General features: G+C 44.6%; 1 protein-coding gene across 2 annotated transcripts; it reads left to right on the top strand.

Annotated features, from left to right (window-relative positions):
* Window positions 1-50: 50 nt before the first annotated feature.
* Window positions 51-17,209, top strand: USP18 (ubiquitin specific peptidase 18). 2 transcript variants are annotated; one of them, XM_026790953.2, is made up of 11 exons: window positions 51-3,317; window positions 6,090-6,266; window positions 6,889-6,985; window positions 8,601-8,746; window positions 10,203-10,282; window positions 11,081-11,227; window positions 11,628-11,723; window positions 12,229-12,399; window positions 12,993-13,124; window positions 14,591-14,640; window positions 14,983-17,209. In XM_026790953.2, the coding sequence occupies exons 1-11, from the start codon at window positions 2,774-2,776 to the stop codon at window positions 15,059-15,061; spliced, it is 1,719 nt and encodes a 572-aa protein (XP_026646754.2). In that variant the 5' UTR covers window positions 51-2,773; the 3' UTR covers window positions 15,062-17,209. The 2 variants fall into 2 exon arrangements, with proteins under 2 accessions (XP_026646754.2, XP_005482895.1); XM_005482838.4 differs by having other exon boundaries at window positions 3,183-3,317; window positions 6,065-6,266; window positions 14,983-17,204.
* The last annotated feature ends 1,025 nt before the right edge of the window (window positions 17,210-18,234 follow it).

Below are 18,234 nucleotides of genomic sequence, written 5' to 3'. Positions count from 1 at the left end.
GATACCATCAGCTGTAGTCTGGGGTCCCTGGGGCACACTAGGGAGGCACTGGGGGGGGCACTTGAGAGGGACTAGAGGCACTGGGATGGGATTGGGAAGATGAAATCCAAAAGAGAATCAAAAAGGATCTTCCCTGAGCTGCTCCACCTGCTCAGGTGTGCTGCTCCCCTCTCTGCACGGCCCTGGGACTCAGGGATTGTCCCTTTGCACACCTGAGCAATGCCCCAGGAGCACCCAGGTGTGCCCCCTGCCCTGCAGATGCTGTCACTGCTGTCCTTTGGGAGATTCCTGGGGATCACCCCCTCCAGCAGGTACAGGAACCTGCCTGAAAGCAGCCCTGAGCAGGGCCGGGCCCTCCTCATCCTCCCTGACCACACCTGGGGCTGCCCCGCCCCTCCTCATCCTCACTGACCACACCAGGGGCAGCTTCACCTCCTCCTCATCCTTACTGACCACACCTAGGGCTGCCCTGACCCTCCTCATCCTCACTGACCACACCTGGGGCTGCTTCACTTCCTCCTCATCCTCACTGACCACAACTAGGGCTGCCCTGACCCTCCTCATCCTCACTGACCACCGCGGGGCTGCCCTGGACACGGATTTCCGCAGGGATTTCACTGAATCCCGCTCTGAGCCTCACTCACCAAGGCGAGCAAACCTCACCGCTTTTCACGTTAAACCTGAGGCTGCCTGAGGGAAGAAAACCAGAACCGATCCATCGGGATGGCAGCGGCCCAAAGTTACCGGGATGGGGCACCGCGGAAAACCCGGACTAGATTTGCACAGAATACGGAATGGGGGAAAACCCGGACTGGATTTTTTCCTTGGAACACAGAATGGAAAAAAATCTGGACAGGAATTTTCCCAGAATATGGAATGGGGAAAAACCCAGACTGGATTTTTGCTCCAGAATATGGAACAGGGAAAAACCCGGACTGGATTTACCTGGTATATGGAATAGGGGAAAACCCAGACTGGATTTACCTGGAATGCGGAATGGGGGGAAACCTGGACTGGATTTTTTTTTTTTCCCAGAATACAGAATGGGGAAAAACCTGAACTGGATTTACCTGAAATATGGAATGGGGGAAAACCCAGACTGGATATTTTTCCCCAGAATACAGAATGGGGAAAAACCTGGACTGGATTTTTTTCCTGGAATACGGAATGGGGGAAAACCCAGACTGAATTCTCCTGGAATATGGAATGGGGGAAAACCCAGACTGGATTTTTTTCCCCAGAATACAGAATGGAGAAAAAATATGGACAGGATTTCCCCCAGAATATGGAATGGAGAAAAACTTGGACTGGATTTTTTCCCCAGAATATGGAATGGGGGAAAACCAGGACTGGATTTTCCTGGAATATGGAATGGGTGAAAACCTGGAGTGGATTTCCCTGGAATATGGAATGGGGAAAACCCTGAAATAGATCATCTCAGAACATCAAATAGGGGAACCTGGACTGGATTTTCCCAGAAAAGGGAATGGGGGGAAAGATGGGGGAAAACATGGTTTGATCCCAGTCTTCTGTAGAGAAGTGTTAAACAGAAACCATGTTCCTAAACCACGCAAACCAAATTGTTCCAGCAGTGTGTGCTGCTCAAACACTCAACCATCACTGGAGCTGCCCCGGTTCTGTAAGAGACCGGCTGTTGGTGCTCATGGCTTGAACCATCACTGGGTGCTGCTCCAGTGATGCTTGGAGGGGCCTCCCAAGTGCAGAAGGATGTGTGCACCTGAGGCTTCAGCCTGGGTTTGCAGATAAAGAAGGGAATGATAAGAGGCAATCCTGCCAGGTGGGATAAGTCCTTGTCATGCCTCCCTTACACAATGACTCAGTACTCTCCAAGTACTGGGGCAGTCACATCTCAGATGAGGCAATTCATGTTGGCTGATTTGACATAACACTGGATGTGGATTTCTTAACTTCCTGAAGGCTTTTTAGATCTCATCCTGACCACCAACATTACACTTCACTTTATTTGCAAGAACACTCAGTAATTTGGAGTCCTGCTCTTGAAGCAGTTAATGCATTTTTGGAGCTATTTGGACATTAGGAGTGCCGTGGCAATTATCAGCAGCTGGCAGCTTTTGTCCAAGGGGTGGGCAGTGTGTTTGGACACTCAAACACTGCTGCCTTTCAGTTTGAGTTTCCCTTCATCTGAGCCCATTTTCTGAGCTCTGCCTGCTGCCTGCTTTGGAAGGGCCATGTCATGACTGAGTTCTGCAGGCAAAGCTTAAAACATTCTTAAGATGTAATACTCCTCCTAACTGAGGGCCCAGGCTCTCACAGGGGTCATCACCAGAAGCTGTTTCAACTGCACACTGCTTCAGCAACTTCCACCTGGCTGATCTAGCTCCTGTTCAACCTCCAGTGTCCTTTTGCACTTTGCTCAGGTGGTTTCGTTCTCTCTGGGCAGTTTATGGCTTACAGGTTCTCCTCTCTCCCTTCCTTCCTTCTACCGGCCAGTCGCCACACAAGCCAGTAATAGAAAGGGAACATCACTAAATTTAAACTATTGCTGAGAACCTCTGCCACAAGGCAAGACACTGAGTTATTTGTGAAACTGAAACTTCTGAGCCCTTGTGCTCAGAAGTCCCTACAGATACCCACATCCCCTCTGTGACGATTCAGGGCAATTTTCACTGTCCCTGTGCCTCGACTGAAGACCTGCTAAGAACTGAAGAGTTGTCCTGGCTCCGACAGAGCAGTGTGAGCAGAGGGTTTGCAGCTGGAATCCCTCCACAAGGACAGCTCTGATGGGCTCCAGATGACCCCTGTGAAATCCTCCCGTGCATGTTTCCTCCCCACGGCTCAGTGGGGCTGCACAGAGGTCCCTGACACAGGGCTGGGAGCGCAGCTGTGCGCGGACAGCTCAGCCTCACAACGCTTCCCCCAGCGATTTGCATGGAGGGACAAAGAACCAGCAGTGAAAACCCCTGGGTCCCTTTCTCCCAGCCCCCTCCGTGCCTGCCGGGAGGCGGCGCAGGGCGGCTCCGAGTTTCACTTTCTGTGTCTGCTCCCGGCCGAGCGGGAAATGAAAACTGAGCGGCACCGAGAGCGGGGCGGGCGCTGCCGCTGCCTGACGCGCCGGGGCCGCCCCGCTCCGCTCCGCCCGCAGCCCTGCCGGCTCCTTCAGCCCTGCCGGATCCCTCAGCCCTGCCGGATCCCGCATCCCTTCCCAATCCCGCATCCCTTCCCAATCCCGCATCCCTCCCGGATCCCGCATCCCTGCGCTCCCCCGGATGCGCGCTCCCTCCGGTGCGCCGTGCGGTGCCGCCCCGTGTCAGCGGGAGCGCTGAGAGCGTGGATCGGTAAGAAAGCTTTTTGCTGCTTTGTGAGATTGGATGCTGGAGGCGCAGTGTGTCAGGAGGGGAGGAAATAGAGAGGGAATAATAACGGAGTAGTTTGGCAGCTAAGTGGGAAGTTCTCCTTGCAGTCGCATCCCGTTGAAGTTGGAGGTGATGCGCTCTTAGGTGCTTCCTTCCCCTCGAGGGTGGTCGTCACGCTGAGTCTCTGCTGCAGCCAGCGCGGACCATGGAAACACAGAATAATTTGGGTTGGACTTGGAAACCATCTAATTCCAGCCCCCGTGCTGAGGGCAGGGACACCTTCCACGAGAATGGATTGCTCAGAGCCGCCTGGTGTCCCTGCTGCAGCCACTGCCTGCCTTGGCATCATCATCGGCACCCCAGGATCCCCGGGAGGGAAAGGAGCTGGCAGGGAAGGGACAAGGGCCGGAGAGGGAACCCTTTTCGGGCACAGTGAAGGGACATTTTGGGGCTTGTCGTGAGAATCCAGAGTCTTGGGCGGGCAGATGGAGACTGGAGCAGGGCAGGGAGAAAGAGAGGACACTGGGCTGGCTGAGCGAGAGGAGTATGAAGGTTGTGATGATGATGATGATGATGAAGAGCTGCAGGGTACGAGGAGGGTATCACTGTTCTCTGCCCAGTGCTGGTGCCAGCTGGGGCACTGAGGTACCAATCCCACCCCTGACCTGCAAAGGAAACCAAAGCAACGCTGCTGCTCCAGGGAGAGAAGAGAAATGGGGATCAGGAGGAGAGCCTGCTGCTCAGTTCCTTGCCTCACTCACCTGTTGTTTTTTGTACCTGTGCAGGGAAAAGGAGGTCAAGTGCAAGCCTTAGGAAGGCTGTATTTCTGAAAGCCAAAACAAGGAGGTTCCAAGGGTTGGGAAGTTCTGTTTGTGTCCTTGCTCCCACAACAGGATCCCCAATATTGGTGACTGGGAGAAAATTTCATGGAACCAGAGACACAAATCCTCTTGTATCCCTCTGCACCTTCCTGTCCCAAGATCCCTAAGATCTTTCTACCTTTTCCTCAAAGACATCCAGCCCTGTTCTTGCTCTTTAATGCCACTCTTAGTCCTCCCTTTCCTGTCATAACCTGTGTATTGCATGTTTTCCTTATCCCTAGCTATGTTTAGCTACCTCTGCGCTGCCTGCCCTTCTCCTTTCTGTCTCTTTCAACATCCCCACTGCCTGGGAGCATCCCTGACCTCCTGGCTGGTTCTACACCAGCTAAACCCAGCTCAGCTTTCAGAAACCTGAATGTGCCATTAAATCGTCTCCAGGAAAACAGGCAGTCAGTGTTCAGGCTCTGTTTTGGCAAGAGAGAAATCAGATTAAATTTATCTTTTCCTGTGTAGATGTTCTATTCACCATGTTTGGGTATAAAAGGTAATGCTCTTGAATCTGTCTTTGAGAGTTTGGGATTTTTCCCTCCAAAAAACTTCTCAGCAAATTCGACAATATTTGGTGAATCTTAATGTGTGACACTTAGAGATCAAAAGTAATCTTCTAAAGTAAACAATCAAAAGTAAAGTTGGAAATAAGTATATTTAAGCTTAAAGGTAATAATCAGGGAAAAAAAGTCCATTTCTAGCTTTTCTGCCTGAATCTTCAGTAACTTTGATAACTGACGCTATTAGGCATAGTTAACCCAAACCCATGCTTTTAAAGCAAAGATTTTATTTCTTTTCTTTTTTAATTAAAGGCAGAATCAGGATTTTGCTTATTTCCCTTTCTTAGTAACTTTTCTTCATTCTTTCAGTGCCTTCACCTTAGATTTATTTTATGTGCTGTTTAATATTTATAAAATAATAATTTCTGAGCATTTTTGGGTCTCTATCCCCCCCCTTCCCCATGAATATCCACTTTTTTCTGATTCTGTCTACATGTTGGCAGTGAGCTTTTAGAAAATTGCATTTTTACGTAATTGCATTTGAACTTTTATCAGATTGCTTTGTGTATTTTAATTTTGCTTTAGTAGCTTTAGTGAGTTTTTGCTCAAAAAGCTTTTGCTTTTTGAGTCCCAAGAGACTCTCAGAGTAATGGTTTGTTGAATACTCGCTTAAAAATCAAGGCATTATAATGGTTCTCTTGTGTGAACAGTTACTTTGCCTGTGATCACTTGAAGGAACAGAAAAAGAAACTGGTTTGTTGGTACTTCAATATCTTTCAAAATTACAGTCCAAAGTGCCACAGCAGTGCTGTGACTCAGGGCTTAAAACCAATGCAGGGAGCCCAGTACAGAAACCAAAGGTGCTCATCTGGCCAGAAGAGAAGGTGGAACTTGACCTTTTCAATACTTGGGCTACATTTTTTTTTAATATAAAATACTGCTTTTTCCAAAACAGAGGAGTTTTGCAACATCTGCTTTTGGGCAATTTTAATCATCTTATTTACTAAATCTTCCCGGACAGGGATATGTGGAGCTCCTTGGCTAGATGGAGCTGTTTCTGTGGAACTGAAGGCTCATTTATTTTTTTTATTTTTTTTTTATTTAGCCACAAGAGGAAGACAGGATGAGCAATTGTTTCTGTTCCCTTAGCAATAGCCTGCACACCTCAACACCCATGTTAATTCAAATATCCCACCTTGCAATAATCTTTCTGATTTTATTGATATTCCAGGCAGGGCTGGATGGAGCCCTGAGCAACCTGGTCTAGTGGGTGACAGGGGGTTGAAATGAGATTATCTTTGAGATTCCTTTCCAGCCAAAACCATTCCACGGTATTTTGATTTCGCCTTTTTCATAATAGGAAGGTCTCTTCTGTCCTTGAGCAGTGTTGTTGATGGGACAAACCAGTGGACATCAAGAAAGAAGCGAGAAACCAGAGGTGGCACCAAGCAAGGTCATGGAGGCAGAAATTGAAGTACAGAATAAGAAAGAGGAAACCAAAGAGGTGAAGGCCAAAAACCAGAAGTTGATATCAGTCTTTGGTCTGGCAGACTTAAAAAATGGTAATAACGTTTTGCCTATTCTTCACTGTCATATTTTATATTTCTCATGCCTGCTGTTCCCTTCCCTGTCCATAATTTTCTCCTATTTCTTATCTCTTCACTGAGGAATATAGTACAGATCATTTTGCCTTGCCAAGTAACAATTTTGAGTTTTTTCAGAATGGAATACATGAAGATCTCAGAGCTTTTTTCTCAAATTGGCCATTGCAGCTAAAAGTGCCTAGCTGCTGGCTCTGCCTCCAAACTCAGTCAGCATTGCTGGATTTGCTAAACCATGGGCTAGGCACAGGTTATTCTCCTCATACAGGCAGTCTTTGGCTCCTGTTGTTCTATTTTATGTTTAGGTGTGTTATGAGAGGACATGAGAGGAACCAGGAGAAATCTGAGAAGCATTAGCCAGGTTTACTTGGATTTTTTCTGCCAGTTGCCAAACAAAACCAAATGTTACCTGCTTGAGGAGCAGAAGAATAGATTGAACACTTTATCAGATTCCACCAAGACGCTGAGCCCATAGACTGAATGGCTGAATGTGCAGAAGAAGAGTTTGCCACTTGCAAATAACTTTCACTTTCTTTTCTTGTGCCTATCCCCAGGCCTCACTTTGCCTCTTTCTCCCCTGCAGAAGCAATTGGACTGTACAACCTTGGGCAGAGCTGCTGCCTCAACTCCCTGCTCCAGGTGTTCCTCATGAACATCCACTTCACAAGGATACTCCGGAGGTACCTCCTCTTTCACCTCCCTGGGATTCCATTGCTGCACTCCTGGCTCCACTCCTTCTTTCATATGGGATGTACTTTTGAGAGCTTGGATCCCTGAGGGGCTATCAGGATGCTTTTGGTCCCTCAGCAAGGTCTCTGCCTTGTGGTGTCTGTCATGCACTGACAGGCCCTGCAAAGGTAGAAGCTGCAGTGTTCAGACTTGTTAATAATCTCTGATTCGTGTCCTGAACTGACTCTTTGTGGCTCTTTTCCCTAACAGAATATATATAATTTTATATATAGTAATTACATATATTTAATATATGTATATATTATAGAAATATAATATATTATAATATATATGACAAATATATATAATGTATAATTATATTCCATATCCATTATATAGAATATATAAATATACATTATATATATCTATATAATAATATATAAAAATATAATTATAAAATATAATTTATTAATATATCATTAATTAATAAATTAATTATTACCAAAGCAATAATTCATTAATAAATTATATAATTATAGAAATTATAATTATGATTTATAAATTTATATTTATAGAAATAGATAATTATATGTAAATTATTATATAAATATAAAATATATATTTCTATATTCTACATAATATTCTATATATAAACACATAAACACACACACACATATTTATATATATGTATGTATATATAATTTCATATATATAATATATATAATTTTATTCCAGGTTTACTCACAGGCCTTATAACAAAAGATGTGTCATGTGTAGCCACATCCACTATTAATTTTGTCACTTGAAGCATGTAAACACAAGCATACTTACCCTAATCCCTGATCTCTGGGCCCTGACTGCCCTGGCTAACCCCTGACAGAGAAGTGTTGCAGATCATGAACATTCAGCATTACTTTGTTTTGCTTGGCTGTTGTCCCTGTGTGTTTTAAGGAGGATTTGGGCTCCTGTCTCCCTACTGACCACACTAATAACTGGTTTGCTTTGTTTTCAGTTTACTCACTCCACTGCAGATTTAGTAATCCAAGTGGATCTTTCCTATTCACTCCTTTCTTACGTGCTCACTGCTGAGCAGAGGAGAAAAGACAAATTTCAGACATGCAGAAATGATAAGTGTCATCAATGGGCAAAGATAAATAATGCAGATTGTAGGTTACCATGCTTATTTGAAGAAACAAAAACCTGTCGGCTACAATGCATTTAGGGAGAATGTAGATGTTTTGTTGGCATATAGCTGAAATAGGAGCATTATGATATACGTGCCCAAGAAATTTTGAGGGCATGTTGAGAGTGAGGACATCAATGGGTGGGAGGCAAAAAAGATCTGGAATTGGATATAACTAATGTTATTTCTAGAGGCCAGAAAGCACTTGAGGTCCTGCTTGGCTTGTCTCTTGTTCAGGAGCAAGCCAACTTAAAATTGTGGCCTTTTGCTTTAGAGCTTACAGTCTGCACTAATTCCTTAAGGATTCCCTTTCCCTTCTTTAGCTGAAAACATTCCCATTCTGGTTCCTGTTGAGCTGCTGACCTGTGCTCCTTCAGGTGTGATGTGTGACATTTCCCCACTGAGCCTCTGATCGCCTCTGGTGATGCTTCTCCCCCTTGCAGGATCACGGTGCCACCCTCCCCTGCCCAGAGGAGGAGCAATGTCCCCTACCAGATGCTGCTGCTGCTGGAGAAGATGCAGAGTGGCAAGTGCAAAGCTGTGGGCCCCACAGAGCTGGCTTGCTGCCTTTCAGAGCACAGAGTGGAGTGTAAGCAGCCCTGCCTCATCATGCCCACCTCTGTCTGCATTATCCAGCACTTACAAGCAGCCCAGACCCCAATGTTTCCTCCAGGAATTCAGAAATGCCAGGAATTAGGTTCACAGTGACACAGTGCTCCTTGCAGCTGCCTCCCAGCTGAGTGCAATGCTGTGTCTTACTGAAGAGAGACAAAAAACCAAACTCTGCTGGATGTATTTGCTGATATCCAGAGGGTGGGAGGACTGTCAGGCTGCTAGAAGATTCAGCTATGGATGCTGTGCAGGGCAGAGAGGACAGTTCATTGTTTGATTTGTTTTGCTATACTTTATCATGATAGTGAAATAGCTGCTTTACTTATTAGAAGAAAGGGATGGTGTGGAAAAGAGAATGAGTTTGCACAAATCCCCCTCCTGCTCCTTCTTGTAGGGACAGAGAGAAGGATTTGCAGGATAAATCTCCCAGCTGGCCAAAGTTCTAAAAGAGAGAGGTTTGTAATGCACAAGTGACCAGTGACAGTGGGATGCCAAGAGTCTGTCTGTGTGTGCAATACACGGGGTATAACCAAATGCCTTTATCTTTGCCATATAAAAGCCCAAACAGCAGTTTTCAGAACTGAAATGGGAGGTGCCCTGATCTTTATGAAAGAGGAACACAAGACAAACTCAGTATCCCTGTTTGCATCATTTTCCTCCTGACTCTGAGTGGCTTTTCACTCAGCCGTCTCTCTTCCAGTTAAAAAGAGATAGGGATCAAGAGGTTTATCTTATCTGTGTGTGAGACATGTGGGAGTGCCCTGCTGTCATTTTAATCTCAGCACTCAGGAGCATTTTTGCCTTGCTGGGGTGTGAGGGGATGGGGAAAACCGGTCTGTGGAGTAATAAAGGTGAAAAAGAGAACAGAATCTTCCTTGTATTGTTTCTGAGGAGGATTCAAAGGGGACTGTTTACAAGGGCATGGCAGGACATGTGACAGAAGTGATAAGATAAGGGGTTATGGCTTGAAATGGAGAGCTGGTTTAGATTGAATATTGGGAAGATATTTTTTACTGTGGGAATGGTGAGACCCTGATGCAGGATGTCCACTGTGGGAGTTGCATCCCCGCAAGAGTTCAAGGCCAGATTGGAAGGTGTTTGCTGGAAGGTGTCTTTGCCCGTGGTGGGGGGAGTGGTACCATTTGAAATTTAGGGCTCCTTCCAGCCCAAAGCATTCTCTGGTAGGTATTGAGTATCCTCTTGTCCCTCATCTGGTGACAACATTTTTGCACTGGGTGCTACAAGCCCTCCTGTCTTCTCCCACTGCCTGCTCAGGCCACATGGAGCTGGTGCCCAGTCTAAGATTCTGTCCCCAGCAAGGGACAAGAATCTGGGTCCAAGAGGGGACAATAAATCTCCTTTAGCCATTTGTGGGAAATCTGTGCTCAGTGCTGTTCATGATACTGACTGAGTTGTGTTTTCTGCTCGTGCAGTGTTTGTGCAGCATGATGCTGCTCAGCTGTTTCTGACTCTCTGGAACTTGTTAAAGAAGCAGATGAAAAAGCCAGAGCTGGTAAGGATGGTGATTGAAATGAACCTTTGCCCCTTATCATGTGTGGTTTCCTCTGCTCCTTGAAGGAACCCATTCACTGGCAATTATCCTAGGTTAAAGTTTTAAAATTATCTCTTCTTTCATTGCATCTTTCAAATGGGACAGAGAATATTTGTTTAATAAGCTTTGACATTTCGAATCACGGTTAAGTTTTGCTCATTCTGCTTTCAGGGCATGCCAGTGTCCATTCTAATTGGAGAGCTTATTAATAACTAAAAGATTGATTTTTTTTTTTGCAGCATTGTATGTAGTTATATTGAATTTATTTTTTCCTCCAAATTTCTGTAAACATTTATTGGTATACCTTGACACAGATTTTCCATTCTTTGAAGTCAGCCACATGCATTTCACTCTGATTAGTCACTGATAGGATGTGATGTATATAACAGCTCCTCCCATGGGACTGGGAAAAGTGACTCTTCCCTGACTGTCACAGTTTCATTAGTACAGAAGACAGGCTCCTGTTGCAGTTTCAAGCAAAACAGATCAATTCTGCATCAAAGCAGATATTTAACTCTCTGATCTTACAGGCTGTGTTTTTCCCCTCTGTTAGGGAAGGAGGGGAAGGAGTTGTTCTCCTTTAAACTGTGGGAAGTACCCTGTCCACATAAGTTACTGTCACATCTTGGTTCCAAACTCAAGGGAATAATAACCCTGCTTGAAATGTGTGACCACAGGGGCTTTCCCAGCCACAGGGAAACAGCTCAGGTGTCATTTTCTTCATAAACCTTGTTCTGGATTTTTTTTTCACCCCTTCAGGTTAAAGAGCTGCGAGATTTGTACACAATCTGCATACAGGAGCATGTGGCCTGTCAGAAATGCTCTTTTGAAGTAAAGAGCAAAAGCACCATGTTAACCCTTCCACTCCCAGTGCTGGATGCCAATTCTCACAGGCTGAAGACTCTGGTAAGTTTAGCAGCAGCACTTTTTCCTTAGGAGATGATTCTGCTCATAGTGGATTTTTCAAATGCCAGTGGACCACTGGACCTCATAGATTCTCTGACCACTTTATACTGTTTCAGCATGAAGAAGCTGCTTTGAAAACCTTTAAGGCTCTGAAGTATAAAAGACATTTATACATCAATACCTTCTTTGTGGAATTTGTGTACCCCTTTTTTTCCCAACTTTTATAATCGCAGCAGCAGCTGGGAGAAATTAGGTACCTTTTGTTTCAGGCTGCAGTGTTTTGTCCTTTGAATAAAACATGCCTTCTGTAACTTTGCTGTTTGCTTGGACCCTCTGAAATAATGTAGAAATAAAAATCCGGCTGAAGGAATTCAGTTCAAAGAAGTCTCTGTCTTCTCAGGAGGACTGTCTGCAATACTTCTTCCATCCAGAGGAGCTGACTGGACAGAACATGTGTTTCTGTCAACAGTGTGGGAGGAAAACACCTTTTCTACAGGTAATTGGAGAATTATTTCCCCATGTCTCATACCCAGAACTCCCTTGAGGACTGGGGAGGGTGGGGAAAGGACTCAACCATAGGAAGTTTAAGAGGAGATCAACAGCTCAGGCTTGCCAGCACGGCAGTGTCAGTGAGATATAAACCACAGACACCTTTCCTCCTGTTAGGATTGAGGTCCTGTGCTCTGGTGTCTCAGGAGGTTGATTTGCCTCTAGTGCTATCAGCATGGGGCTAGGAAAGCACATGGGAGGTGAAGCAGCCCTTGAGACACCCAAGGCTGGGTGCTGATGACACTGAAGCTGAGAAACTTGGCTATCACAGCTCTGTTTTGTGTGCAGATGGGCTACCAAGGTTTGGCATCTGCTGTCCCTGGGAATTAGCAAATATTTACTGGAGCACGGCCTGTTTCCCCATTCTGCACACACTGGGTGGCAGTGGCTGTTTGTACCCCACCTCCCCAGGGTTTGGCCCAGTTTTCAGCTGCATTATTGGTTCTTTCCAGAGCATGAAGCTCGTCCATCTGCCTCAGACCCTGACCTTGCACCTGAAGCGCTTCTGCTTTGAGAGATCCTCTCGCACGCACAAGCTGAGCCACTCCCTGCCATTCCCACAAGAGCTTGATCTCAGGCAAGTCTTGGCAGAAAGTCAGTGCCAAGCAGATGACAACGAAAAGGTGAGATAATCCCGTTCAAAAAGGAAAGATTTTCTTTTCCTCCCTGCTTCATTCTCATAAAAACTTAAGAGATCACACCAATACTTGTCTCAGTTCAAAGTACCTGTCTTAAAAATTTGTGTCTCAAACTTTGCCTGTGCCTGGTGTTGTCTCACATCCCATAGTTTTAACTGGTTCAGCCAACATTCAACATTCTGTGCTCAGATTAAATCACCAAAGGCCCCATAACTGGAGTTTCCTGCTTTAAGGACCAAAGCCAGGCTTTGCAGATCACACCTGTCCAAAACAGGAGAACTCTGTTCTTGCTATTTCCCAAGCAGTATTGTTGAAAGTTTTGGCCACAGGGTTTGGCACTGTTGGCCACAACAGCTTTGCTAGGCAGCTGAGATGGATCTGCCCCACTGTGGGTCTGTTTCTCTTCCTGGGAAATAACAAGGGGGAGTGTGGCAACAGCAGAAGTCACCGCTGCAGGGTTGGCTGTGGTGAACCTCTTTGACAAAATGCACGTCCTTGCTGCCCTGGCTGCTGCTTCCCTACAGCCCATGGCAGATGGGAATTGCTGCACTGCAAGTGTCTCTTTGTGTCTCTTGCAGGCCACCTGGCACTATGAGCTCTTTGCTGTGGTGGCTCACTCAGGATCAGCCAGCTGTGGCCATTACTGTGCCTACATCCGGAGCCTCACAGACTGTAAATGGTATTGCTTCAACGATTCTGAGGTTTGCCAGGTGAGCAGACCCAGCCACCTTCCCTTTGTGCCTTCCTGGACACCCCTCCAGTTCTCATCCAGTCTGGCTGATTAGAGAGAACCAGGAAAGGAAACTGAGGCTGCAGAGCTCTGTCCTCCTCTGCTACAGGATTCTCTGGGCTGAGGGCAGAGTGACTCTCACTTCTGCACCAAACAAGGCCTCAGGTTCTGTTTTGTGTGGGACTCACATTCTCTGAACCTGAGAGAAGCAGAGAAAAGAATGATCAAAGCAGTTCTCATCTCATTTGCTGCTCCTGTGTTTTGCCAAAGTAGCATGCAATGTGGAGATTGTTTACCCACAGCAATGGGGTTTTGTTTCCTTGGCCTGTCAGGCCCAAGCACATGTCTGGAATGTTGGTCAGGAGACAGTGACAAGATTCTGGACAGTGAAGTTGAGTTGGGTGCTTGTGCAGTTTCAGTTTAGATGTAGAGTAATATAGTATAATGTAGTATAATATAGTATAGTATAATGTAATATAATATAATATAATATAATATAATATAATATAATATAATATAATATAATATAATATAATATAATATAATATAATATAATATAATATTAACAATATATAAATAATATAACATATAACATCATATATAACATCATATATAATGTAGGATTTAGTATATACTATGATATGATATGATATGATATGATATGATATGATATGATAATTAATTTGCCTTCTGATATCATGGAGTCCTTCTCATCATTCCTCCCGCCAATCGGGTGAGAATTGCACTGATAGTTTTGTGCATTGCAGGACACAGAAGCATTCTGAATATTGCAGAATACTCAGGATTTTTTGCTGAATATCCTACTTGATGCACCCTACGTCTTTTTAATGTATACTATTGATGATATTTTTGCCCCTTATGAGGGGGAGACAATGACGAGGAGGACTCTATCTTATCAGAACGCTAATTAATTACTTCATTATACTATATTATTCTGTATTATATTGCACTCTATTGCATTACATCTAAACTGAATCTGCCAAGCACTCAACTGCCTGAAGGTCGTGACTGTCCACTGACAGTCCCAACTCACACACACACACGGCCCTGGATAGGCCAAGGGAACAAACACCATCACTCTGGGTAAACAATCTCCATATTGCATTCTGCTTTGGCACAACACAGGCACAGCAAATAATATGAATTGTTTTTCCTTTCTCTGAGGTTCAGAGAATATTTCTGGGTTTCATATTCTTGGGGAGAATTGTGCCTTGCTTTTCTCTGTGAAGAGAAATGTGGCGACAATGTACATTCAGAACTGGTTTTCCTCCAAGAGTAAAAGCAATAAACCGATTTATTGAAAGTCGTTTAGTTCCTGGAAGTGCCACTTACACCACTACTATGAGATTTCCTGGGATGGTATCAGAATTTTTCCATCTCCTAAGAGTTTTTAACAGCTTCCTCCTGTGTGTTTTTCTTCTCTAGGTATCATGGGATGATGTTAAATGCACCTATGGACGTTCCAACCTCTACTGGTATGCAAATGTATCCCTGATTTTTCCTAATGCTGCTCTGGACTTTGGGATGAGGGTAGCAAAGAGAGGGGAGATAAACTGGTCTGGGAACATTGCCTGGGGTGTAGTGGGGATGCAGGAGATGTGCAGCCAGGATTTCTCCACGCTTTTTGTTTTGATGCATTGTAAGAAAATGAGCTTACAGGAGGGAGATAATCTCTCCTATAAAACAGCAAATCTTGGGAACATGGAGAGGACCAGCTTAGTTGACCTAAAGCTCAGGAAGCTGAGCAGGAGCAACTCTGGGATGTAACCTAGAGCTTCACACATGCCTGGTGATGTGCTTTCTCTTTGCCTCCGCAGGAGAGAAACAGCCTATCTCTTGTTTTACATGAAGAAGCACCCTCAGCAGCCCTGGCCAGGACTATCAGGGTGTCTCTGACAGCTGTGCACTGTCCCTGGAGCTCAGCCCCTCTGTGCCAGTGAGGACATGCACAAGTGTTCCACAGGAAAGACATTCTGCACTCAGCAACCTTCAGGCTTCACAATTTGTGAAAAAAGTGCAGCAGACACTCAGCTAGGGAAAGGATGAGAAAGGATCTAGGAACTCTTGCAACTAGAGAACTTTTCTTTTGTGTTTTTTCTTTTTTTTCTATATTTATGTGACTCTACATGTTCATTTCCTCTTTAAAAGTTGGTCCTTGTCTCTGCTGCCTTACTATTTTTCCTAGTGCTGATGCCTGGATCCCATTCCAGGAGAAGTGTTTGCCCTGAAATCCTGTATGATGCTCCAGGGAGGTGTGTGCTATGACTGGAGAGCTCTGGGAGCCGTACAGAGCCAGCAAGAGCTTGAGATTGACTTTGTCCTTTTAGCACCATGTTAGAGGCTGCCAAGCTGGGCAGGAAACCCCGAAAATCACCCCAGAAGCAACTGGAGGAAGGATCAGAACCCTTGTGGTACACACTCCTTAAAACCTTGCTGAAAATGAATCACTGCAGGGGCTGAGATGTGTCAAGAGCTGTTTTAAATCAGGAGCTACTGGAGCAGTTCTGATTCCCAAGATGAGGTTGTTTAAATTTGTGCAGGTGGTTATTATTGCAACAGGCTTATCAGGCTTTTAGATGCATTTTCTTTCCTGTAGAGGAAAATATTCAGAGCAGCAGAGATTCTGGAGCTGCTTAGTGATTTTGCACAATAAAGGCCATATGCAGTGATGAGGGAAGTGAGATATCTTGATGTGCTTGAATTTTTGGATTTTTGGTTGTTTGGCTTTTAAAACACACTTGCTGATCCTCTTGGATTGAGGATCCCAGCAGTTTGGGATCTGGATGAGCCCTATGACTGTATCTTTACAAAGGTGCTGTTTTTGTGAGATTGAGCAATTATGAAATTATGAAATTATATTAAAATTATATAAATTATATTAGACTATAAAACTAATATAGATATACTGCCATCTATGTATAACCTAATTTTTGTGAAGTTCACAAATCATGTCCATTTTCTGAAGGTAAACTGAAAAATCTTAGAGCAGAGCTGTGAAATTACTCTTTCATGGTTTAGCAGGTATTTGTTTCACTGTATTAGCAAGGTCCATTAATCTGTTCAACTCTGTATTTGTATTATTTATTCTGTGGGAAAAAATATCCCAATGTATTATTTGCCATCAGGATGAGGAATTTTCAGCCTGTTCACCTTCAGGAATGCATTGCAACCTTTGTAAAGCATCTTGCAATGGGTGAGTAAGAAGAAAAAGTTTCTGTTTGCTTTTCCAGCACTTTGCCTCTGTGAAGGAGCTGAAAAAAACCTGCATTTTTCTTAGCTGAACTGAGAAGTTAATTGGATAAGAGACTGACATTTCTAATTAGCCATAACTTGAAATTTAAAAACTTATGCTTATGAAAAATGCCTTAAATACATCATAACCTTCCAGGGATGTCACCCATCAAGGAAACAATTACATAGATTTATTTAAGAATCTTTTCAATCTGTGAAAAAAATCCCCATTTAATTCCAATGAAAAGTAATCAGTGTTTTTTTTTAATAAAATATTATGGGATACATCCCTTAAAATCAATCTTGTGGTTTATTCTTGATCTATTCTTCCTAAACACTGAATGCAGGTCAAGTATTCAGGGTAAAGCTGCTGTTAATGTTGATCTCTAAGATAACCATGGGGTCTTGGTTTGAAAAGACAGGTTTTTGTTAAGGAAGGCAGGAGCCCTCCTTGAAATGGAAAATGTAAACCCACTCCCTCTGAATTATTGTAATTTTTGAAACTAAGAGGCTCTCAGGAAAAGATATGGGGATGGGAATAACAGTTCTTTAGCAGGAAAATTAAAAATACAAATGCAATAGTGCTGGAGATGGGCCTGGGCTCCCTCTGGCAATGCAGGGCAGCAGAAAGCTGCTCCTCTGGCAATGCAGGGGGCAGAGGCTGCTGGGGTGTCCCAAACCTCAGATTGGATCCAGGAGGAATGCTTGACTCCTCCCCTGGGCAGGGCATCTCCCCATGGGATGCTGGGATTGGCTCAGCCATGCAGGGACACTCACTGGCCATGGACAGGAGATAATTAATAATTAATGGCCCATGAACAGCAGAGATCTCCTGGAGGGAGGATTGGTTGTGGAAGAGATAAGAGTAGAAGAGAACTGCCCCACCTCTGACAGGTGGCAAATAAAATACTGTCATCCTGCTTTTTTCAAGTTTTTCTAAGCCTTCTGAGGTCTACATTCTTGTAACAAACTTTCTCCCTTTATGTAAACAACTTACTGTTTTGCATTCCTTTATGGAGGAAGAGAAATTTGATAGACTGTTGGTTTGTCCAGTGTCATTGGAGAGGTGGCACTGTCACCCTCCAATCCACTGTCACTTTTGGAAGTCTATAAATGTTAGAGTTAAAAATGAAATACCTTCTTTTTTAACCTTAAAAAAAACTACACAAAAACCACAACAACAGAATACCCCCAAACCATATCTTACACCTCAGGACACAGGGAAAGCCAGCTAAATCTGGGCACTTCACCCTTGTGCTGGAGGCCCTGTGAGTTTGTTTTCAGGTTTGTTGTCACATGAAAGCTTCAACTGCTTCCGCATGGAGATGGGAGAGTGGGAGGGTGAGTGAACTGCAGTGCAAAAACTCCAGTTTAAAAACTCCCAAGCTGAGCTGCTTTTGCAAAAAGCCACCTTGGCAGCAAAGCCCAGCCCTGTGCTGGATGAGCTGCCCAAGGAGTTATTTTCATTTCAGCCCAGTGCCTGTGGTTCAGGGCTGGTGTGCTGCTGAACAGGAGAGAGGTGGGAACCTCTGCCCAGAGCTGCTGACATAAAACAGCTCCTGGCATTTCTGCCAAAAACGCTTTTCTACCAAAAAACTGCTGCAAAGGAACTGGGGTTATTTGTCCTGTGTTTGAGTCACTGTGCAAATGAAGCCCAGCACCAATGGCAAGGGTTTTGCAAAGCCAGATAAAGGCAAGAGGATATGTTTGGAGAGATTATTGCAGATCCTGGTAACTCCTCATTTCCCTTTTTTGTTTGGTTTGGATTACCATGCAGTAGCAAATTACACATCATCTGCTCCATCCTTGACAGGCTCCTCCTCAGATTCAGATATTCC

This window comes from Zonotrichia albicollis, chromosome 4 (assembly GCF_047830755.1).
Source record: "Zonotrichia albicollis isolate bZonAlb1 chromosome 4, bZonAlb1.hap1, whole genome shotgun sequence".
Classification (NCBI taxonomy): Eukaryota; Metazoa; Chordata; class Aves; order Passeriformes; family Passerellidae; genus Zonotrichia; species Zonotrichia albicollis.
The sequence above is the reverse complement of the archived record's forward strand: the minus strand, read 5'-3'. Positions and strand labels throughout refer to the sequence as shown.

Excerpts from the sequence above, each read along its gene's own strand:
- USP18 (XM_026790953.2), top strand. The coding sequence starts at position 2,774 with ATGACCCCTGTGAAATCCTCCCGTGCATGTTTCCTCCCCACGGCTCAG. Across the intron at positions 8,747-10,202 it reads TTCAGAGCACAGAGTGGAGT|TGTTTGTGCAGCATGATGCT; the intron begins GTAAGCAGCCCT and ends CTGCTCGTGCAG. Across the intron at positions 14,641-14,982 it reads GGACGTTCCAACCTCTACTG|GAGAGAAACAGCCTATCTCT; the intron begins GTATGCAAATGT and ends TTGCCTCCGCAG.